This window comes from Pan paniscus, chromosome 10 (genome assembly GCF_029289425.2).
Source record: "Pan paniscus chromosome 10, NHGRI_mPanPan1-v2.0_pri, whole genome shotgun sequence".
Taxonomy (NCBI): Eukaryota; Metazoa; Chordata; class Mammalia; order Primates; family Hominidae; genus Pan; species Pan paniscus.
The window spans coordinates 13,284,414-13,308,917 of record NC_073259.2 but is presented as its reverse complement, the minus strand read 5'-3'; the positions used below and the strand labels follow the sequence as shown (position 1 = coordinate 13,308,917).

The window sequence follows — 24,504 nt, the reverse complement described above, 5'->3', positions numbered from 1 at the left end:
ACTATGAACTAATTGAATAGCTGTGTATTTTAAGTTAATTGATTATACAGCAGAACGTAACTGATGCCATGTCCTGATTCCAAACACTGGGTACTCATGTTAAAAGAGCATCACCGGCCAGGCACGCTGGTTTACATCTGTAATCCCAGCACTTTGGGAGACCAAGGCAAGAGGATCACCTGAGCCCAGGTGTTCGAGATCAGCCTGGGAAATAACAGCGAGACCCTGTCTCTACAAAAAATTTAAAAGATCCCCAGGTGTAATGACGTGTACCTATAGTCCCAGTTACTCGGGAGGCTGAGGTGGGAGGATCACTTGATCCCAGGAGGTCAAGGCTACAGTGAGTGAAGGTCGTGACACTGCACTTCAGTCTGGGCAACAGACTGATACCCTGTCTCAAAAACAAAACAAAATGGCCAGGCATGGTGGCTCACACCTGTAATCCCAGCACTTTGGGTGGCTGAGGTGGGCGGATCACCTGAGGTTGGGAGTTCAAAACCCATCTGACCAACATGGAGAAACCCCGTCTCTACTAAAAATACAAAATTAGACAGTCGTGGTGGCGCATGCCTGTAGTCCCAGCTACTCGGGATGCTGAGGCAGGAGAATTGCTTGAACCCGGGAGGTGGAGATTGCAGTGAGCCAAGATTTAGCCACTGAACTCACTCCAGCCTAGGTGACCAGAGCGAGACTCCATCTCAAAAAAATATATATTTCTGTTTCCCACTCAGCCAGTTTCCATCTCAGCTGGGCCAGCTGCACTCCACCTGGTCCTCAAGCTAATAGATTTCACTTCCCTGAAGGCCCACAAAATCTTTTTTTTCTTTTTTCTTTTCGTTGAGACAGAATCTCACTCTGTCACCCAGGCTGGAGTGCAGTGGTACGATCACGGCTCACTGCAATCCCTGCTTCCCAAATTCCAGTGATTCTCGTGCCTCAGCCTCCTGAGTAGCCGAAATTACAGACGTGTGCCACCATGCTTGGCTAATTTTTTGGATTTTTAGTAGAGATGGAGTTTTACTATGTTGGCCAGGCTAGTCTTGAACTCCTGGCCTGAAGCAGTCCGCCCACCTCAGCCTCCCAAAGTGCTGAGATTATAGGCGCGAGCCACTACACCTGGCCACAGAATTCTTTAAAGAATCCAATCCCATCCTCCCTCAAGAGCCAAGGGGCCACCTCACCCTCTTGTTACAGCAGATCCTGCCTCTCACAGTCACCCTGCTCCCAAGTGCAACCTCTGTCTGACCCTGCGTGGTGTGCGGTGCCCTCCTGCCTCAGGCCGTGAGTACATGCACCTGAACTGCTGTCAGTCTTATCTGTCCAGTGTCGGGTGTTGTGTGTCCAGCCACCCCATAACCCTGGGTTGGGACTCCCTCCCTCACCAACCGGGGGAAGAAGTAGTGAGCAAACTATCTACCAGTTCTTATCTAGATTTATCCTCTTCAGCTGTAGCTTTTGCAATACTCTGGTCATACTCAAAGCATTCTGCTGGGATGTCACCTGACCTGGGCCTACATGCAATTCTGCTTCTCTTCTGAGAAAATAATTTGTCATTCTTTCTGCTTTTATAATTTGTTCTATTTTAAATTATTTTTCTCATTTTTGCCTTTGCTCCTTCTCAGCATTGTATACTCAAAGGAATACCCTCATACTCTACATTTTAATCCAAGACAGAGGAAAGCAACAGGGAGAACCCCTGAGGCAGGGGCAGAGGGAGGTTCAGGGAACTGTAAACGGGAGGTAGACAAGAGACCAAACAGGACTTTAAGTTGTTTCAGCAAGTATACAGCTTAGAAAGGGTCTCATTGGTCTGGGTCCTAAAATATCTCAATGGATGGCTGCTAACTCAAAACTTTTTTTTTTTTTTTTGAGACTGAGTCTTGCTCTGTCACCCAGGGTGGAGTGCAGTGGCACGATCTCGGCTCACTGTAAGCTCCGCCTCCCGGGTTCAAGCAATTTTCCTGCCTCAGCCTCCTGAGTAGCTGGGACTACAGGCATGCGCCACCACACCTGGCTAATTTTTGTATTTTTAGTAGAAACGGGGTTTCACCATGTTGGCCAGGATGGTCTCGATCTCTTGACCTCGTGATCCGCCCACCTCAGCTTCCCAAAGTGCTGGGATTACAGGCATGAGCCACAGCGCCCGGCTCAAAACTTTTTTCTCACTACTCTACAATTAAATCTCAGTTGAACTCTGGGAAGATTCTGGAATACCTAGGTTATTTCTTTCTCAGTGTTTATTTCACCAGTAGTTGTAACCATCCTTCAACCAAACATCTCCATTTGAGTAGCATAGGCTATAATGGATTTTCTCTATTTAAGATTACTCAGCAGTGGCCGGGCACGTGGTGGCTCACAACGGTAACCCCAGGACTTTGGGAGGCTGTATTAGTCCGTTTTCATACTGCTGATAAAGACATACCTGAGACTGGGCAATTTACAAAAGAAAGAGGCTTTTTTTTTGGAGATGGAGTTTTGCTCTTGTTGCCCAGGCTGGAGTGCAACGGCAGGAGGTCAGGAGTTCGAGACCAGCCTGGCCAATATGGTGAAACCCTGTCGCTACTAAAAATACAAAAATTAGCTGGGCATGGTGGCACATGCCTATAGTCCCAGCTGCTCGGGAGGCTGAGGCAGGAGAATCGCTTGAACCCACGAGGCAGAGGTAGCAGTGAGCTGAGATTGCACCGCTGCACTCCAGCCTGGGTGGCAGAGTGAGACCCTGTCTAGAAAAAAAAAAAAACAAACAATTAATCAGACCTGCAACCATGAACTGTTTTTCATGTATTTCTCGATTTCCTTGTTTGTGTTTCCTTATTTCTGAACATGAGGTATGTTTTAAATTGAAAGCTTTAGCTCACTGCAGAGTCTCCTAAGTCACATCTCTTCCTTTGCAAGAGTAGGCGAAGAAGGATCTAAGGGCTTGGCTTGTTTGAAAGAACCACACCCCCAAAGTAACATCTTTAGAGAAAGTGATACAAGAGCTTCTGCACCTCCTGATAGAGGAAGTCCAAAGGGTGTGTGCACCCACAATGGTGCCTGAAGAAGAGGCTCAAGACCGAGGTGAGCACTCGTCTTCTCAGTTCTAGGGAAGGTAGTAGGAGCAGGTTGGAGTGGGAAACAGGCATTGAGGTGATAGGGATGACTTTGGAAGAAGAAGTAGACAGCTTTTCATAAATAATAGTAATTTCAGTATGGAAACAGGTATGGACCCAAGATACTTGGATCAGGGAAAGATTAAAGAAAAAAAGAAAGGCCAGGTGTGCGCGGTGGCTCACGCCTGTAATCCAGCACTTTGGGAGGCCAAGGTGGGCAGATCACCTGAGGTCGGGAGTTCGAGACCAGCCTGACCAACATGGAGAAATCCTGTCTCTACTAAAAATAGAAAATTAGCCAGGCGTGGTGGCACATGCCTGTAATCCCAGCTACTTGGGAGGCTGAGGCAGGAGAATCACTGGAACCTGGGAGGCGGAGGTTGCAGTGAGCTGAGATCGTGCCATTGCACTCCAGCCTGGGCAACAAGAGTGAAACTCCATCTCAAAAAAAAGAAAAAAAGAAAAACAACTCGGGCCTAGAAGGCCTTAAAGGAATATGAATTTGGCCAGGCGTGCAGGCAAATGCCTAAAGTCCCAGCTACTCAGAGGTTGAGGCAGGAGGACCACTTAAACCTGGAAGTTTGAGGCCAAGGCTGTTCAATTCAAGGGAAAAGAGAGTAAGGAATTGGAAAGTACAGTTTACTCTGAGAGTTTTGCCTGGATTTGTCTTGGGTTCCAGGGTACTATCTGGTCATTTGTTCTGAGATAATTTCTATAATCTCTTTTTGCTTTCACATTTTTTCTGTTTTAATTAGTTTTGATCATAGCCTGACTTTATTATTCTAAGGTTTTTGGGACTCTGGTTTCCTGGCTCTTTGGCAGTGGGGATTATGACTGTGCATTTGTCTTGCTGATCTGACAGAGAAAGGACTCTGGTGGTTCCAGTTGAAGGTCTGGTCCATGGCAGTCGTATCCATCTTGCTCCTCAGTGTCTGTTTCACTGTGAGTTCTGTGGGTAAGTTCTTGGCTGGAGTGCAGTCATCTCTTGGTCCTTTTCCCAATCACATTTTATCAATTTCCTGAAGAAACACCTTCCTCTTTCTTTTTTTTTTTTTTTGAGACGGAATCTCGCTCTGTCGCCCAGGATGGAGTGCAGTGGCGCGATCTCAGCTCACTACAAGCTCACCTCCCGGGTTCATGCCATTCTCCTGCCTCAGCCTCCCGAGTAGCTGGGACTACAGGTGCCCACCACCATGCCTGGCTAATTTTTTGTATTTTTAGTAGAGACGGGGTTTCACTGTGTTAGCCAGGGTGGTTTCGATCTCCTGACCTCGTGATCCACCCGCCTTGGCCTCCCAAAGTGCTGGGATTACAGGTGTGAGCCACCGCGCCTGGCCACGTTCCCCTTTCTTGACATAAAATGGCAACCCTAACTGAGAAGGCTATGTTTCCAATAAAATGAGTTATTACTATTATTAATTATTCTGGATAATTGTGTGTACTTCCAGGTTTCTTTGCCTGGTTTTAGTTGAATTCTTCAAATGTGATCATAACTGTCTTGGTCAGCTTGGGCTGCCATAACAAAATACCATAGACTGGGCCAGGCGTGGTAGCTCATGCCTGTAATCCCAGCACTTCGGGAAGCCAAGGCAGGCAGATCACCTGAGGTCAGGAGTTCAAGACCAGCCTGGACCATATAGTGAAACCCTGTCTCTACTAAAAATACAAAAATTAGCTGGGTGCAGTGACTTGTGCCTGTAATCCCAGCTACTTGGGAGGCTGAGGCAGGAGACTCAGTTGAACCCAGGAGGCGGAGGTTGCAGTGAGCCGAGATCACGCCACTGCACTCCAGCCTGGGTGACAGAGTAAGACTCTGTCTCAAAAAAAAAAAAAAAAAAAAGCATAGACCGAGTGAGTTAAAAAACAGATATTTATTTTCTGATGGTTCTGGAGGCTGGAAGTCTGACATGAGGATGTCAGGATGGTTGGGTATGGTGAGGTCCCTCTTCCTGGCTTATAGCTGATGCCCTCTTGCTGTGTCCTCACATGATGGAGGGAGTGCTAGCTCGTCACGGTTTCTTCTTATAAGAGCACTCATCTCATCATGAGAGCCCCCCTCATAACCTCATCTAAACCTCATTTCCTCCCAAAGCCTCTATCTTCAAATACCACAAATTGGAGCTTAGGACTTCCACATATGAACTTGGGGAGGACGCAATTCATTCTATAACAATAACTCCACTTTGATGGGTGTGCTGATGGTGGGTACCATCTAGTTGATCTGCTCCTTTGTTTTAAAAAAGTCTCTATTGGGAACATAACTATTATTCTTTCTATGATGCTATAATTGTATTACTGTGGGGTTTTAATCTTCATGTGAGATTCTTCCCAACATGACAGGAAAAAATTGTTCATATGGCCAGGCAGTGGCTCACACCTGTAATCCCAGCACTTTGGGAGGCTCAGGTGGGAGGATCGCTTGAGGACAGGAGTTCAAGACCAGCCTGGGCAACAGAGTGAGACCCTGTCTCCATAAAAAATAAAAAATATAACTTGGCATGGTGGCATGTGCCTGTGGTCCCAGCTACTCAGGAGGTTGAGGCAGGAGGATCGCTTGAGCCCAGGAAGTTGAGGCTGCAGTGAGCCATAATCGTACCACTGCAATCCAGCCTGGGCGACAGAGAGACCCTGTCTCAAAAAATAAAAATAAAAATAAATGTTTATACAGTGATACAATGGAAGAATAAACAAAGTAAACTGTTATTTAATTGCTACTCCCTTTGCCAAGTTTTATATTTTTGTGACACCTGAGAAATTTCCCAACTCTCTTGTTTACTATTTGGGTGTCAAAATGTGCTCTATTATCTAATATTATGATTAGAAACAGAAATGATACATCTGTGAGGAAGTTACTGAATACGATGACTTCCTATGTCAAGTAAAAATGTGTTGATGATACAGTCTTCAGTTTCTTTCTAGTTGTAAATACATCTCACAGTTTTCAATGTAACCCCAAGAGGCAGAATTATTACTAAAGTTAAACTTTGCTTTGCTTTTTATAACAAAGGGCAAGAGACAAAAGGGCTTAAAGATGTGATATGGTTGGGATAGTTGTCCCTTCCAAGTCTCATGTTGAAAATTTGAAATTTGGAAGGGACAACTATCACTTGAAATTTGAAATCCCCACTGTTGGAGGTGGGGCATGGCAGGAGGTTTTGAGTGATGCAGATGGATCCCTCATGAATGGCTTGGTGCCCTCCTCGAAGGAATGAGTGAGTTCTTGCTCTGAGTTGGGGTGAGATCAGCCCCTCCCCCTCACTCTCTCTTGCACCCTCTCTTGCCATGTGATATGCCAGCTCCCGCTTTGCCTTCCACTATGACTGAAAGCTTCATGAGGCCTCACCAGAAGGTGAGCAGATGCTGGCACCATGCTTACTGTACAGTCTGCAGAACTGTGAGCCAGTAAAATGTCTTTTCTTTATAAATACCAAGTCTCAGGTATTCCTTTATAGCAATGCAAAAACGGACTAATACAAGATGGTTAATTATCTGAGAGGAAAGAAGACATGCAAGAACTTAAAGACATAAATTCAGAGAAAATAGAAGAGTTTGACTAGGTTTAGTCTCAAAATCAGAATGATGAAATACATGAATAAAGAATTAAGGCCGGGCGTGGTGGCTCACTTTGGGAGGCCGAGGCGGACGGATCACGAGGTCAGGAGATCGAGACCATGGTGAAACCCTGTCTCTACTAAAAAAAAATACAAAAAAAATTAGCCGGGCGTGGTGGCGGGCGCCTGTAGTGCCAGCTACTCGGGAGGCTGAGGCAGGAGAATGGCGTGAACCCAGGAGGCGGAGCTTGCAGTGAGCCAAGATCGCGCCACTGCACTCCAGCCTGGGCGACAGAGCAAGACTCCATCTCAAAAAAAGAAAAAAAAAAAAAAGAATTAAGTGAGGGTAAGTGAAAAGTCAGATCTTGCTCTATGTGCATGCCAGTGAACAAAAGAGACCGTTTTTAGCAAAAGATGTCTAAATGTCTCCAAAGGGTTAGGTTTTACCTTATATTTAATTTGACCCAAATGGTTTACTTACAGTTACAGCCATCAGAAAAGTATAGAAAAACCAAAAGACCTGTGATATTTCAGGATTAATAGAATTAGATGCTGTTACCTAGTAAGTCAACAAATGCTTACTGAACACCTACTATGAGCAGGCCACTTTTCTAGGTGCTGGGTATATAGCGTGAATACAATGAAATTCCTTCACTAGACTGTATGTTATTGTAGGGGGAGATCAAGATATATACATATGTAAACTTATAAACAAACAAGATAAATGAATATAAGATAGGGTTAAGAACATATTTTTTACTGGACCTGCACAGAAAGAAGCATGAGAAAAAAACAGTACGGCTTGAAATGGGATGGGCAAGAGAGAGATGTTGCAGACTTTGTAAGAGCATAACGTTTATTTATTTATTTATTTATTTATATATTTATTTATTTATTTTTGAGATGGAGTCTCGTTCTGTTGCCAGGCTGGAGTGCAGTGGTGCGATCTCGGCTCACTGCAACCTTCGCCTCCCAGGTCGAAGTGATTCTCCTGCCTCAGCCTCCTGAGTAGCTGGGATTAATAGACACGTGTCACCACGCCTGGCTAATTTTTGTATTTTTAGTAGAGATGGGGTTTCACCACGTCAGTCAGGCTGGTCTCTAACTCCTGACCTCATGATCCACCCACCTTGGCCTCCCAAAGTGCTGGGGATTACAAGCATGAGCCACTGTGCCCAGGCTTTTTTTTTTTTTTTTCCGAGACAAAGTCTGGCTCTATTGCCCAGGCTAGAGTGCAATGGCACGGTCTCTGCTCACTGCAACCTCCACCTCCCAGGTTCAAGTGATTCTCCTGCCTCAGCCTCCTGTAGCTGGGATTACAGGCATGTGCCACCATGCCCACCTAATTTTTGTATTTTTAGTAGAAACAGGGTTTCACCATGTTGGCTGGGCTGGGCTTGAACTCCTGACCTCAGGTGATCCACCCGCCTTGGCCTCCCAAAGTACTGGGATTACAGGTGTGAGCCACCATGCCCAGCCGTAAAGTCGTAAGATTCTTTATTTTTATTTATTTATTTATTTATTTTTTGAGATGGAGTTGCACTCTTGTCACCCAGGCTGGAGTGCAATGGCACGATCTCGGCTCACTGCAACCTCTGTCTTGCAAGTTCAAGTGATTTTCCTGCCTCAGCCTCTTGAGTAACTGGAATTACAGGCGCCTGCCACCACCCTTGGCTAATTGTTTTTTTTGAGACACAGTCTTGCTCTGTCGTCCAGGCTGGAGTGCAATGGCGCGATCTCGGCTCACTGCAACCTCTGCTTCCTGGGTTCAAGCAATTCTCTTGCCTCAGCCTCCCAAGTAGCTCGGATTATAGGTGCCCGCCACCACACCCAGCTAATTTTTGTATTTTTAGTAGAGACGGGGTTTCACCATGTTAGTCAAACTCCTGACCTCAAGTGATCCAACCAGCCTCGGCCTCCCAAAGCGCTGGGATTACAGGTGTGAGCCACTGTGCCTGGCCATCTGGATAATTTTTTATATTTTTGGTGGAGACGGGGTTTCACCATGTTAGCCAGGCTGGTCTCTTAACTCCCGACCTCAAATGGTCCTCCCACCTCGGCCTCCTAAAGTGCTGAGATTACAGGCGTGAGTCACTGTGCCTGTCCACAGCATAAGATTGTATAGTACAACATAGATCCACTTAAAAGAATGAGAACTAACTCCGATTTCTCTTTCCCAGTGCCTCACAATTTTATGTATAGCAAAACTGTCAAGAGGCTGTCCAAGTTACGAGAGTATCAACAGTATCATCCAAGCCTGACCTGCGTCATGGAAGGAAAGGACATAGAAGGTACAACTCTGCAATGGGCAACAAGACTTCCCTTGCTATTAATCAAATTCCTAGTCTGATGGTTTTTTTTTTTTTTTTTTTGAGACGGAGTCTCGCTCAGTCGCCCAGGCTGGAGTGCAGTGGCGCGATCTCGGCTCACTGCAAGCTCCGCCTCCCGGGTTCACGCCATTCTCCTGCCTCAGCCTCCCGAGTAGCTGGGGCCGAGGCGGGCGGATCACAAGGTCAGGAGATCGAGACCATCCTGGCTAACACGGTGAAACCCCGTCTCTACTAGTCTGATGGTTTATATCTTCAGCACTAAAATTATCAACTGCAGCCTGGTTTTTCCTACTGCATTCTTTAACTATCTACTTGGTATCTTAAATAGACACCTCAGGCTGGGCCCAATGGCTCACACCTGTAATCCCAACACTTTGGGAGGCCGAGGTGTGTGGATTACCTGAGGGTCTGGAGTTTGAGACCAGCCTGACCAACATGCGGAGAAACCGCATCTCTACTAAAAATGCAAAAAAAGTCCGGGCGCGGTGGCTCAAGCCTGTAATCCCAGCGCTTTGGGAGGCCGAGGCGGGCGGATCACGAGGTCAGGAGATCGAGACCACGGTGAAACCCTGTCTCTACTAAAAATACAAAAAATTAGCTGGGTGCAGTGGCGGGCGCCTGTAGTCCCAGCTACTCGGGAGGCTGAGGCAGGAGAATGGTGTAAACCCAGAAGGTGGAGCTTGCAGTGAGCCGAGATCGCGCCACTGCACTCCAGCCTGGGAGACAGATCGAGACTCCGTCTCAAAAAAAAATAGACACCTCAGAATTAAAGTATTAAACAGGGGTCTTCAGAACTGTCTCACTTCCTCCTGCTCCCATCAATATTAAAGCCTAAAACTCAAGAATCATTCTTAGCAGTTTTTTTCTCTTTTTTCTTTCTTTTTTTTTTTTCTTTTTTGAGACGGAGACTCACTCTGTCGCCCAGGCTGGATTGCAGTGGCGCGATCTCGGCTCACTGCAACCTCTGCCTCCCAGGTTCAAGCAGTTCTCCTGCCTCAGCCTCCCAAGTAACTGGGACTACAGGCACACGCTGCCAGGCCCGGCTAATTTTTTTGTATTTTAGTAGAGACGGGGTTTCACCTTGTTGTCCAGGCTGGTCGTGAACTCCTGAGTTCAGGCAATCCTCGCGCGTCGGCCTCCCAAAGTGCTGGGATTACAGGCGTGAGCCACGGTGCCTGGCCAGCAGTTTTTCTTTGCTTATCATCTTCACCCCTGCATCCAATTAATCACTAAGTTCAACAGTAAATATATCCCTCTCCCTACACAGTTCTGGATTAACTGAAAAATAAATATACACAGGATTCAGATAAGAATAAAATTATGCCTGGCATGGTGGCTCACATCTGTAATCCCAGTGCTTTGGGAGGTTGAGGAGGGGTAATCACCTAAGCACAGGAGCTTGAAACCAGCCTGGGAAACATGATGGGACCTCAACTCTACAAAATATTTAAAAATAAATCACCCAGGCACAGCACGGTGGCTCATGCCTGTAATCCCAGCACTTTGGGAGGCCGACGCGGGTGGATCACCTGAGGTCAGGAGTTCGACACCAGCCTAACCAACGTGGAGAAACCCTGTCTCTATTAAAAATACAAAATTACCCGGGCGTGGTGTCGCATGCCTGTAATCCCAGCAACTTGGGAGGCTGAGGCAGGAGAATCACTTGAACCTGGGAGGTGGAGGTTGTGGTGAGCTGAGATTGTCCCAGCCTGGACAATAAGAGTGAAACTCCATCTCAAAAAAAAAAAAAAAATTACCAAGCTATGGTGGCATGTGCCTATAGTCCTAGCTACTTTGGAGGCTGAGGTGGGAGGATCAGTTGAGCTCCAGAGGTTGAGGCTACAGTAAGCAGCAATTACACTGCTGCACGCCAGCCCACGTGACAAAGTGAGACCCTGTCTAAAAAAAGATAATAAATAAAATAAAATTATCAGCTTTATTGATGGTAAAATCAAACCATGAAATATGGCCTAGAGTGAGGCCAAACTGTTGCTCCCTAGTCCAGGCCTACTCACCTCCTCAGGGATAATTGGTCAGCTGTGTCCAGGATCAGGGACTGCCTACAGCCTCGTATGCAGAGCCGGAGGGAGACAAGTTCCACCCCAGAAATGCCTCTATGGCCTTAATCCTTTGTAGGAAGGAAATATGGACCCAAAGGGCATCAAACAGTTATTTCAAGAATGAAACAGGCCGGGCGCGGTGGCTCACGCCTGTAATCCCAGCACTTTGGGAGGCTGAGGCGGGTGGATCACGAGGTCAAGAGATTGAGACTGTCCTGGACAACATGGTGAAACCCCGTCTCTATTAAAAATATAAAAAGTAGCTGGGCGTGGTGGCGGGCGCCTGTAGTCCCAGCTACTCTGGAGGCTGAGGCAGGAGAATTGCTTGAACCTGGGAGGTGGAGGTTGCAGTGAGCCGAGATCACACCACTGCACTCCAGCCTGGGTGACAGAGCGAGATGCCATCTCAAAAAAAAAAAAGAATGAAATAATTCATTCTTTACTTATAGGGAAAAACTGTGAGAGGTAAAAAGATGACAAGAGTTTCTTTTTCAAAACTACTGGTGGGAATCGAACAATGAGAACACTTGGACACAGGGTGGGGAACATCACACACTGGGGCCTGTTGTGGGGTGGGGAGCGGGGAGGGATAGCATTAGGAGATATACCTAACGTAAATGACGAGTTAATGGGTGCAGCACACCAACATGGCACATGTATACATATGTAACTAACCTGCACGTTGTGCACATGTACCCTAGAACTTAAAAGTATAATTTAAAAAAAAAAAAAGAAACAAAACAAAACAAAACTACCATAGGAGGCCAGGCTCAGTGGCTCATGCCTGTAATTCCAGCACTTCAGGGCAGCTGAGGCCAGTGGATCACTTGATCCCAGGAGTTCCAGATCAGCCTGGGCAACGAAGCAAGACTCTGTCTCTACAAATAATACAAAAAAAAATTAGCTGGGTGTGGTGGCGTGCCCCTGTGGTCCCAGCTACTTGGGAGGCTGAGGTGGGAGGATCACTTGAATCCAGGTCAAGGCTGCAGTGAGCTATGGTTATGCCACTGCACTCCAGCTTAGATGACAAAGCATGATCCTGTCTCTAAAAAAATTTTTAAATATTTATTTTGGTATAACGTATGTCAAAATATAAAGAAAAACATTTTGATATAGTCTACATTGTCACTGTTTGTTAGAGGGAATGTATATAATCTCTTTTGTGCTGACAGTGGAAGAAACTGGTGCTTCGAAGGAGGAGAGATGGATATTTTTCAGCACGTACTGCTCTTAAGTGTTTTGCATGTATTATGTCACCTCAACCTCTCAACATTCTGAGTGAGAAATATTCCCATTTACAAACGGAAAGAAAAATGTTTAAGGCTTAGAGTGGTTATATAATTTTCCCAAAATTACAGCACAGAAAATGAGGTTGCAACCCAGATCTGTCTTACTCTAGACTCATTCTTTATAATGGGATGCTAAACTCTAAATGATATTTATATCTATAATTATTAGTGACAAATATAACATTGTCGAGCTTATTTTTGCTAAAGATGTGGACATGGTTCATATATGACCACCAATGAATGATGAGAACCTGAAGTTAAAGTATTTGTCTTTCAGATCATTTTTGTGGGTTTAAAGCAGGGCCTGGAAAACTAAGGCATGGGCCAAACTCAACAAGCTGCCTAGTTTTGTAAATGGCATTTTATTGCCATACTCATGTTCTTTTTTTTTTCTTTGGTAACATATTGCCAGTGGTTGCTTTCGTACTGCAGTAGCAGAGTTGAGCAGTTGCAACAGAAACCGTATGGCCCAAAAAGCCTGAGATATTTACTATCTGGCCTTTTGCAGGAAGTTTGCTGGTCCCTGTATAGAGTGAAATGATCTAGGGATTAGTAAATACACCAGTAAATGAGTTCAGCTTTGGAAAATCCGTGGAGATCCATAGGTGAAAACTAATTAAACCTTAGCAAGCTAAGCTTATAACTTTATGTGAGGAGAATTCTCTGTTAATATTTTTTCTTCTTCTATACTCATTTGGGAAGATTGGAGCTGCTGCCCAACCCCTTGGACTTCATTTCAGTCTAGTTGCTACTTTATTTCTACTGGGATGCAATCTTGGACTAAGAGTCAAGAGAACTGTTCTGTGATGGGGGCTGATCTGGTGGTGATCAACACCAGGGAAGAACAGGTATGTTCTAACAGCCAAGGTGGTCAGCTAATCTGTTTCCTTTCTTAACTGATAAAGAGTCTTTTTATTGCCCTGAAAGTTCAAAGACAGGAAAAAAAAAAAAAAAAACTTCTGGGTAAAAAAAAACCCAAAAAACAAAAAACACAGGAAAATCTCCTTAATCTGGAACACTCAAAAACGACTTTTATTTTTATTTTTTTGGGGGGAGACAGTCTCCTTTTGTCGCCCAAGCTGGAGTGTAATGGCACGATCTCAGCTCCCTGCAGCCTCCGCCTCCCGGGGTCAGGTGATTCTCCTGCCTCAGCTTCCCAAGTAGCTGGGAGGATAGGCATGTACCGCCACGCCTGGCTAATTTTTGTATTTTTAGAAGAGACGAGGTTTCACCATGTTAGTCAGGCTGATCTTGAACTACTGACCTCAAATGATCCACCTGCCTCGGCCTCTCAAAGTGTTGGGATTATAGGCGTCAGCCACCATGGGTGGCCAACAATAATTTTATTTTTTATTTTTATTTATTTATTTATTTTGAGATGGATTCTTGCTCTGTTGCCCAGGCTGGAGTGCAGTGGCACAATCTCGGCTCACTGCAAGCTCAGCCTCCCGGGTTCACGCCATTCTCCTGCCTCCCAAGTAGCTGGGACTACAGGCACCTGCCACCACGCCCGGCTAATTTTTTTGTATTTTTAGTAGAGACAGGGTTTCACTGTGTTAGCCAGGATGGTCTGGATCTCCTGACCTCGCGATCTGCCCGTCTCGGCCTCCCAAAGTGCTGGGATTACAGGCGTGAGCCACCACGTCCGGCCAACAATAACTTTAATAAAACAAATTCTGGAGCAAACTTCAGGCAAACATTGATGTTGAAATTTGATCCTGGAGAATTTTAATTTTAAAAATATAAGAAAAAAATTCAGGCAAATAAAATAGTGAATTTGAAAAATGGAAAAATGATATTAATATTTGCCATCTAAGAAATGTCAACCAATTAAACATTAGTCCTTCATACTGTATCCTCTGCATTTCTGACCTTCTTTTCAACATTTTCCATCTGTTTTTCTCTTTGTACTTGATTTTAAACAGTTTCTTCTGTCCTTCTGTTCTATTCCAGTTCACTAATCTTCTTTTTGTTTTTGAGACAGAGTCTCACTCTGTTGCCCAGGCTGAAGTGCAATGGCGCCCAGGCTGGAGTGCAATGGCACGGTCTTGGCTCACTGCAACCTCCGCCTCCCAGGTTTAAGCAATTCTCCTGCCTCAGCTTCCCGAGTAGCTGGGACTCCAGGTGCGCGCCACCACACCCAGCTAATTTTTGTATTTTCAGTAGAAACGGGGGTTTCACCATGTTGGCCACGCTGGTCTTGAACTCCTGACCTTGTGATCCACCCACCTCGGCCTCCCAAAGTTCTGGGATTACAGGCGTGAGCCACCACACCCGGCCCTCCCACTTGACTAATCTTCTTCAACTATGTCTATCCTGCTATTAAAGCCATATATTAACATCTAAATTCAATTACTGTATTTTTCAAATCTAGAATTTATCTTGCTTCTCTTTCAAATATGCTGTCAAACTTTATAATGTTCAACACTTAAGCTTGTTTTTTTGCTGTTACTGGTTTTTGCTTTTTTTTTCTTTTTTTTGAGATGGAGTCTTGCTCTGTCACCAGGCTGGAGTGCAGTGGCTCGATCTCAGCTCACTGCAACCTCCGCCTCCCGCGTTCAAGCGATTCTCCTGTCTCAGTCTCCCGAGTAGCTGGGATTACAGGCGCCCACCACCACACCTGGCTAATTTTTGTATTTTTAGTAGAGACGGGGTTTCACCATATTGGCCAGGCTAGTCTCAAACTCCTGACCTCGTGATCTGCCTGCCTCGGTTTCCCAAAGTGCTGGGATTACAGGCGTGAGCCACCATGCCCGGCCGTTTTTTGTTTTTTTTTTCTTTGAGACAGAGTCTTGTTCTATCGCCCAGGCTGGAGAGTGGCAAGATCTCTGCTCACTGCAACCTCTGCTTCCTGGGTTCAAGCGATTCTCCTGTCTCAGCCTCCTGAATAGCTGGGATTACAGGCGCCTGCAACCACGCCCAGCTAATTTTTGTATTTTTAGTAAAGATGAGGTTTTACCATGTTGGCCAGGCTAGTCTCGAACTCCTGACCTCAGGTGATCTACCTGCCTCAGCCTCCCAAAGTGCTGGGATTACAGGTGTAGGCCACTGTGCCCAGATCTTCTTTTTTTATTTTTTTGAGACAGAGTCTCTCTCTGTCACCCCAGGCTGGAGTGCAGTGGTGTGATCTCGGCTCACTGCAACCTCTGACTTCTGTGTTCAAGTGATTCTTCTGACTCAGCCTCCTGACCAGCTGGGATTACAGGTGCGTGCCACCGCTCCTGGCTAATTTTTGTATTTTTAGTAGAGACAGGGTTACACCATGTTGTCCAGGCTAGTCTCAAACTCCTGGCCTCGAGTGATCATCCTGCCTCGGTCTCCCAAAGTGCTGGGGTTATAGGCCTGAGACACCATGCCTGGCCTATAGAATGTTTCAAATTATCCTTGTGTGATGGATGTTGTACTTGAAAAATTATTTATAAAAATAATTGGAGGCCAGGCACGGTGGCTCATGCTTGTAATCCTAGCACTTTGGGAGGCTGAGGCGGGTGGATCACCTCAGGTCAGGAGTTTGAGACCAGCCTGGCCAACATGGCGAAACCCCTTCTCTACTAAAAATACAAAAATTAGCTCGGCATGGTGGCGCATGCCTGTAATCACAGTTACTCGGGAGGCTGAGGCAGGAGAATCACTTGAACCCAGGGAGCAGAGGTTGCAGTGAGCCAAGATCATGCCACTTCATTCCAGTCTGGGTGAAAAAGCAAAACTGTCTCAAAAAAAAAAAAAAAAAAAAAAAAAAATTGGAGGCCTAAGATATTATTCTCTTCCAAAGAGTATTTTCATTTGCTTTTGCCACATGCCTTGGCACAAGTCCTACAGTACATTACGGCAATTTCAGGGCTTGAAATTTCTACAATATCCAAATGATTCAAAGTCAGATCATAATCTATATGAGGTCTGATTTACTGCCTATTTACCCTTACCTCTTTCTTGGCTCTGGACTCTAATTTTTGCCTAACCGTACAAAGTTTTCAAAAGTGCTGTTCATCCTGTCTCCCCAGTCATGTTGTAAACTTTTATTTGTTTTGACTTCCTATGCCACATTTAGCACAGAGTCTGAGCAGACAATAGACTGCTTGAATGTTCAATGAATGAATGAATAGATAAATTGATATGGCGGAGAGGGAGGGAAGCACACAAACCACTAACAATGTCTCGTATATGTTCATGTACATTCAAAATAATCTGAAAACCTATGTCAAAATATCTTTTCTTGTTTGTACAACATTATTTGAGGCCTGGCGACGTGTTTCATGCCTGTAGTCCCGGATACTTGGGTGGCTGAGGCAGAAGAATTGCTTGAATCTGGGAGGCAGAGGTTGCAGTGAGCCAAGATCATACCACTGCACTCCAGCCTGGGTGAGAGAGCAAGACTCCATCTCAAAAAGAAACAAGTAAAACAAAACAAAATATATGACGGCTGGGTGTGGTGGCTCACGCCTGTAATCTCAGCATGTTGGGAGGCCAAGGTGGGCAGATCACTTGAGGCCAGGAGTTCAAGACCAGCTTGGGGGCCAGGCGCGGTGGCTCACGCCTGTAATCCCAGCACTTTGGGAGGCTGAGGCGGCTGGATCACAAGGTCAGGAGATTGAGACCATCCTGGCTAACGTGGTGAAACCCCGTCTCTACTAAAAATACAAAAAATTAGCCGGGCATGGTGGCGGGAGCCTGTAGTTCCAGCTACTTGGGAGGCTGAGGCAGGAGAATGGCGTGAACCAAGGAGGCGGAGCTTGCAGTGAGCCGAGATCTCGCCACTGCACTCTAGCCTGGGCGACAGAGCAAGACTCTGTCTCAAAAAAAAAAAAAAAAAAAGACCAGCTTGGTCAACATGGTGAAACTCCATCTCTACTAAAAAGACAAAAATTAGCCAAGTGTGGTGGCATACACCTGTAGTCCCAGTTACTCAGGAGGCTGAGGCATGAGAATTGCTTGAACCCAGAAAGCAAAGGTTGCCCTGAGCCGAGATCACACCATTGCATTCCAGCCTTGGCAACAGACCAAGACTCCATCTCAAAAAAAAAAAAAAAAAAAAAATTTGGCTTTCTAAAATTTGATTATAGACCTCTATCTTTCTTGTAACACAGAACACGTACTGGTTAAGAATACTGGCTCTAGAGTGAGATCTCTGTTATTTATTAGTTGTGTGACCTTTGACAACTTTATCTTTCTAAATCTCTGTTTCCTGAGACGTAGTAAAATGGAGACAGCAACACTATCTTCCTCACAGTAGTAGTTGTAAAATTTACATGAAGTAACTTATGCAAACTCATGGCATAATACTTGGCATATAGTAGACAATGACTAATTTTAACTACTACTATTATAAATATCTTTATTTTATTTTATTTTTTGAGACAGAATGTTGCTCTGTCCCTCTGTCGCCGAGACTGGAGTGCAGTGGCGTGATCTCCGCTCACTGCAGCTCCGCCTCCTGGGTTCATGCCATTCTCCTGCCTCAGCCTCCTGAGTAGCTGCCTGCCACCATGCCCGGCTAATTTTTTGTATTTTAGTAGAGACGGGGTTTCACCTTGTTAGCCAGGATGGTCTTGATCTCCTGACCTCGTGATCCGCCATCCTCAGCCTCCCAAAGTGCTGGGATTATAGGCGTGAACCACCACACCTGGCCATAAATATCTTTATTTTAAAGTGACCTGTGGCCGGGCACGGTGGCTCACGCCTGTAATCCCAGCACTTTGGGAGGCCGAGGAGGGTGGATCACAAGGTCAGGAGATTGAGACCATCCTGGCCAACATGGTGAAACCCCATCTCTACTAAAAATACAAAAAAATTAGCTGGGCATGGTGGCTCGTGCGTGTAATCCCAGCTACTCTGGAGCCTGAGGCAGAAGAACCGCTTGAACCAGGGATTTGGAGGTTGCAGTGAGCCGAGATCACACCACTGCACTCCAGCCTGGCGACAGAGTGAGACTCCATCTCAAAAAAATAAATAAATAAAATAAAATAATAAAGTGACCTGTGGCTGGAAATCATGGCTCACATCTGTAATCCCAGCACTTTGGGAGGCCTAGGCAGGCAAATCACCTGAGGTCACGAGTTTGAGACCAGCCTGGCCAACATGGTGAAACCCCCTCTCTACTAAAAATACAAAAATTAACCAGGCATGATGGTGCATGCCTGTTATCCCAGCTACTCAGGAGGCTGCCGCAGGAGACTCACTTGAACCCGGGAGGCAGAGGTTGCAGTGACCCGAGATGGTGCCACTGCACTCCAGCCTGGGTAACAGAGTAAGACTCTGTCTAAAAAAAGAAAGAAAAAAAAGTGACCTGAAGCATTTGGAGTGTGCATGCAAAGTTGTTTTTTATTTTTGGGCAGGGGGTGGGTTTGCATTTTTTGGACACAGAGTCTCATTCTGTCACCCATGCTAGAGTGCAATAACGTGAGCTCGGCTCACTGCAGCTTCTACTTCCCAGGTTCAGGCGATTCTCATGCCTCAGCCACTCGAGTAGTTGAGATTACAGACTCCCTTTACAAGAAGAATATATTAGGAGTGAGGGAGAATTTCCTCACTACATGCAGAGTCTTGAAGAATGCCGTCACTTAGCAAAGAAATAGGAAAGCAAGTGTGACATGAGGATTTATGATGGCCATGGCTAGAGCATGCTCCTGTACATGCCAAACATCATGCTCACAAGTGATGTCTTTGATCCAGCCCTGCTCAGCCAGAGGCCTCTGCTCCTGGACAGGGGCCCTTTGTGGCTACTCCTCGGTCTTCTCCTTTTATTCTTTTCTTCCTATGGCCGTAAGAACTCAGTTCAACTTGAGTCCCCTAAAGGCTATTGTAAGAATTAGAGGAAAGAAATACGAAAGGTGGCTTGCCAGTCTATTTTAGAGAATTATTTTAGAGAAAATAAACCTGAGAGGAGCTTGTGGCTGAGTTAGATCAGAGGCCCGCTCTCTTACAGACCAAGAGTTTTTAAGGATTCAGGGTGGGAGAGTTTATCAGAGGCTTGGACTGCTTCTGTGTCTCTTTGTTGTGCTTATCTGGGAGGGAGAGTTGTATGTCTGTTCCCATACATCTTTGTGCAGCTGCAGGCATATCCCCCCAGTCTGCCTTTAGCTTTCCTATCTTAGTGCACCTGAAGGGAAAGGAATGTGCTTATTAAGACCCACTGTTTTACTGGGGTCCATTGTATGAGGGTGAAGTTTGGCAGTTACCCAAGAGACTTTTCCTCCACCTCCCTCTGTGCCTGAGCTGTCTTATCTGTGTTTTGCTGTCTGCTCTTTCTGTCTGCTTGTAGTTAGAAGAGAAGTGATTTCCTTGAAATGCATGAGGCTAGAAAGGGAGCTGGAACTTAAAGTGGCGGTGTTCGTCCCAGATGAGGGTGCTCCTGCTCTATCAGCTATGACTCTTCCATTTTCTTCCCTCAGGATTTCATCATTCAGAATCTGAAAAGAAATTCTTCTTATTTTCTGGGGCTGTCAGATCCAGGGGGTCGGCGACATTGGCAATGGGTTGACCAGACACCATACAATGAAAATGTCACGTGAGTATAGAATGAGGTAAAGGACCCTGGGTCCTGACCATGTAGGGGGTTTAGGGTGTTCCATCAGCTATTAAGCAAACAAACAATAAAACCCACAACACTTTTTAAAACCTAGGTCTATTTGACATCAAGGGTTGTGCTTGTTTTTTTTTTTTTTTTAGACAAGAGTCTCACTCCATCACCCAGCCTAGAGTGCAGTGGTATGATCTTGGCTCACTGCAACCTCTGCCTCCTGGGTTCAAGTGATTCTCCTGCCTCAGTCTCCTGAGTAGCTGGGATTACAGGCATGTGCCACCACACCCAGCTAATTTTTGTAATTTTAGTAGAGATGGGTTTCACCATGTTGGCCAGGCTGGTCTCAAACTCCTGACCTCAAGTGATCCACCTGCCTTGGCCTCCCAAAGTGCTGAGATTACAGGTGTGAGCCACCATGCCCGGCCATTTATGTATTTCTTTACAAATTTTAAAGCACTTTAGTACAGATTACCACTTTTAACATTTGTATCAACTATGTCAGATACGTAAGGACATTGTTCTAGTTCCCATTTTTTCAGATAGAAGAACTGAGAATCAGGGAAATTAAATTACTTGCACTAAATAACAGAGACTAAGTAGCAGATCCAGGGAATTTACCTAGTTCTTCAGACTCCAAAAGCAGTGCATAGAACCTGATTAATACTTGTGACTAGGGAAAAAAAATCTTTGAATCATTTAACTCTGTGAGTTGGAATTTCTATGGCAATTGGACATAGGGATGGCTAAACTGAAGGAATCCTCTTAGATATCTGCCAGGAGGATGTTCAACATATGCTTGAGTTGATTAAGATGACAGAGTACTAGGTCATATGGGAACAGTTTTCAGGGGAAATACCAGAGACACAAGTGGAGAGGAAACTGCCTGAACATGAGGTTTTACAAAACGTGGCAGCAGAAGTGAGAAGGTGGTTTGGGTAGACGTGACCTTGACTTTCGCACTGTTTAACCCTAGCCCTCTCCCAGTCTCTAAACTTTTCCAAACCACGGTTTCAAAACACCACTGTCCTTTATCTACCTTTCAGATTCTGGCACTCAGGTGAACCCAATAACCTTGATGAGCGTTGTGCGATAATAAATTTCCGTTCTTCAGAAGAATGGGGCTGGAATGACATTCACTGTCATGTACCTCAGAAGTCAATTTGCAAGATGAAGAAGATCTACATATAAATGAAATATTCTCCCTGGAAATGTGTTTGGGTTGGCATCCACCGTTGTAGAAAGCTAAATTGATTTTTTAATTTATGTGTAAGTTTTGTACAAGGAATGCCCCTAAAATGTTTCAGTAGGCTGTCACCTATTACACTTATGATATAATCCATTCACACATTCATTTATTCATTCATAAAATGAGTGTTTAGTGAACATTTTTCTATGTGCCAGAGACTACTGGAGAATGCTTTTGCAGAAAAACAGAGGGAGCATGAGCATCTGCTCTTCTTTTCTTTTTTTTTTTTTTTTTTTTGAGACGGAGTCTTACTCTGTCGCCCAGGCTGGAGTGCAGTGGCACAATCTCGGCTCACTGCCAGCTCTGCCTCCCGGGTTCACGCCATTCTCCTGCCTCAGCCTCCCCAGTAGCTGGGACTACGGGTGCCTGCCACCACGCCTGGCTAATTTTTTGTATTTTTTTTAGTAGAGACGGGGTTTCACTGCACTGTGTTAGCCAGGATGGTCTCAATCTCCTGACCTTGTGATCCACCCACCTCAGCCTCCCAAAGTGCTGGGATTCCAGGCGTGAGCCACTGCGCCCGGCCACATCTGCTCTTATTTTCCGACAGCTGAGGGGTGAAGTGCCTGTTATGGGCTGAATTGTGTCCCCTCAAATTCGTATGTTGAAGCCGTAACCTACAGTACTTCAGAATGGGAGTCTATTTGGAGATAGAACCTTATGAGAGGAAATTAAGTTGAAACGAGGACATTAGGAGCTTTAATTCAATCTGACTGATGTCCTATGAGGAAATTCAGGCAGGTAATGTGGCTCATGCCTATAGTCCCAGCACTTTGGGAGGCCAAGGCAGGAGGATCCCTTGTGTCCGGGAGTTCCAGACCAGCCTGGGCAATATAGCAAGACCCTATCTCTACAAAAATTTTTGTTAAAAAATTAGCCAGGTGGCTGGGCGCGGTGGTTCACGCCTGTAATCCCAGCACTTTGGGAGGCCGAGGTGGGTGGATCACGAGGTCAGGAGTTCAAGACCAGCCTGGCCAACATGGTGAAACTCCGTCTCTACTAAAAAACTCAAAAATTAGCCAGACATGGTGGTGGATGTCTGTAATCCCAGCTACTCAGGAGGCTGAGGCAGGAGAATCACTTGAACCTGGGAGGCGGAGGTTGCAGTGAGCCGAGATCACGCCATTCCATTCCAGCCTGGGCAACAAAAGCAAAACTCTGTCTCAAAAAAGAAAAAAAAAAGTTAGCCAGGTATGGTGGCATACGTTTGTAGTCCCAGCTACTCGGGGGGCTGAGGTGGAAGGATCGCTTGAGTTTGAGGTTGCGGTGAGCTACGATCACGCCACTGCGCTCCAGCCTGAGTGACAGAAGAAGACCTTGTCTCAAGAAAGAAATTAAAGAAATAAGTAAAAGAAGAGGATATTTGAACACACACAAAGACACCAGGGGTGTACGTACACAGAGGGCCGACCATGTGAAGACACAGCAAGAGTGTGGCCATCTGCAAGCCAAGGAGAGAGTCCTCAGAAGACACCAACCCTGCTGGCACCTCGATATTGGACTTCCAGCCTCCAAAATTGAGAGGAAATAAGTATTTGCTGTTTAAGTAACGCAGTCTGTGCCATTTTATTATAACAGCCCTAGCAAACCAATCATGCAGTACTGATGTCAGTATTTGATGTACGTTCTGTGTTTGGTCAAAAGGTTTTCCATTTCGTTCTGATTTATTACTTTTAGCTGAAAGCAGACTATGCAGCAAGATACACAAGAACACAAGATATCCAAAGAAGGCAGTGTTCTTAGGTCCAATAAATTACTTGGGCTTCTTGATATTCGTTCAGTCTTGGGCTGGCACCTCACCTCAAGGTGCACAGAGAGGGAGATTAGAGATGATTATTCTCCTGGTTAGCTGGCAAACAGAATTATATTCCTTGTCCTCAGATATCCCAATAAGTTTTTTTTTTTTTTTTTTTTTTTTTTTTAAGACGGAGTTTCGCTCTTGTCACCCAGGTTGAAGTGCAATGGCACGATCTCGGCTCGCTGAAACCTCTGCCTCCTGTGTTCAAGCAAATTCTCCTGCCTCAGCCTCCCAAGTAGCTGGGACTACAGGCGTGCGCCACCACACCCGGCTAATTTTTTGTTTTTTTGTTTTTTTTTTAGTAGAGACAGGGTTTCACCATCTTGGCCAGGGTGGTCTTGAACTCCTGACCTCATGATCCACCCGCCTCAGCCTCCCAAAGTGCTGAGATTACAGGCGTGAGCCACCGCGCCTGGCCCCCAATAAGTTTTTCTTTGGTTCAAAGTTTCTGTGTATGGATTGCCACCTCAAATGTTCCCCGATTTGTTCTTATTCTTTTTACTGAAGTTCCCACAGGTCACTTTAGTATAGTAAAAATACATTATATATATATCAGAGTAATGCATTGCTCTGGTATAGTGATCAGAATTACAATAAAGCTGGTTCCATCCATGACTACTTTTGTAGATTTTCCCAATGTGACTTCCAACTTTCTGAGATTGTGCCCTGATCATCTTGATGCAACAGAATCATTTCATTTCTTCAGCCACTGATTTCTTCACTCTCCTTTAGGATGGGCTATTTTGAAAGAGCTGAACTTGGCTGGGTGCGGTGGCTCACACTTGTATTCCCAGCACTTTGGAAGGCCAAGGCAGGTGGACCACTTGAGGTCAGGAGTTTGAGACCAGCCTGGCCAACACAGTGAAACCTCCTCTCTACTAAAAATACAAAAAAATTAGCCAGGCATGGTGGCGGGTGCCTACAATCCCAGCTACTCAGGAGGCTGAAGCAGGAGAATCGCTTGAACCTGGGAGGCAGAGGTTACAGTGAGCCGAGATCACGCCATTGCAATCCAGCCCGGGCAACAGAGCGAAACTTCATCTCAAAAAAAAAAAAGCCAGAAAGATCTGACCTCACCTTAACCACTGTAGGTAGAATTTATCAGTTTAACTCTTAGAAATCAACTTAACCAATTCCTCTCATTTGCCCATCCCTATGAGTAGTTTTAAGCCTTGCTTGCAGATTATAATCAGAATCCTAGGGAGCTTTTTAAAAAATGCCTCACCCCAGACATCCCCATGTTTAAGTTTCTGGGATTAAGAACCCCTGATCTACATTTGCTGTTGTGCAATATCATTTCATACACAAGCTCAGCACTATGATGTGGACACCTCCTGAGCAGATGGGAAAATTACATTTGATAGCCACATTAGTTTCCTGTTCCTGCTGTAACAAATCAACGCAAAATGGCTTAGAACAACACAAATTATTTTTTTCTTTGAGACAGGGACTCACTCTCACCCGGGCTGGAGTGTAGTGGCACGATCTCAGCTCTGCAACCTCAGCCTCCCAAGTAGCTAGGACTGGCATGCACCAACATGCCCAGCTATTTTGTATTTTTGGCAGAGATGGGGTTTCGCCATGTTGCCCAAGCTGGTCTCGAACTCCTGGGTACAAGC

At 45.5% G+C, this 24,504-nt stretch overlaps 1 protein-coding gene across 3 annotated transcripts; it reads left to right on the top strand.

Moving 5' to 3' along the window:
* Positions 1-471: 471 nt before the first annotated feature.
* Positions 472-23,549, top strand: CLEC4C (C-type lectin domain family 4 member C). 3 transcript variants are annotated; one of them, XM_034935290.3, is made up of 7 exons: positions 472-1,281; positions 2,901-3,060; positions 3,955-4,047; positions 8,824-8,934; positions 13,025-13,170; positions 19,711-19,826; positions 20,885-23,549. In XM_034935290.3, exons 2-7 carry the CDS (start codon positions 3,030-3,032, stop codon positions 21,027-21,029), a joined length of 642 nt encoding a protein of 213 aa, XP_034791181.2. In that variant the 5' UTR covers positions 472-1,281; positions 2,901-3,029; the 3' UTR covers positions 21,030-23,549. The 3 variants fall into 3 exon arrangements, with proteins under 3 accessions (XP_034791181.2, XP_034791182.2, XP_054951315.1); XM_034935291.3 differs by lacking the exon at positions 3,955-4,047; XM_055095340.2 differs by lacking the exon at positions 8,824-8,934.
* The last annotated feature ends 955 nt before the right edge of the window (positions 23,550-24,504 follow it).

Excerpts from the sequence above, each read along its gene's own strand:
- CLEC4C (XM_034935290.3), top strand. The coding sequence starts at position 3,030 with ATGGTGCCTGAAGAAGAGGCTCAAGACCGAG. Across the intron at positions 3,061-3,954 it reads AGAAGAGGCTCAAGACCGAG|AGAAAGGACTCTGGTGGTTC; the intron begins GTGAGCACTCGT and ends CTGATCTGACAG. Across the intron at positions 13,171-19,710 it reads TCAACACCAGGGAAGAACAG|GATTTCATCATTCAGAATCT; the intron begins GTATGTTCTAAC and ends TTCTTCCCTCAG.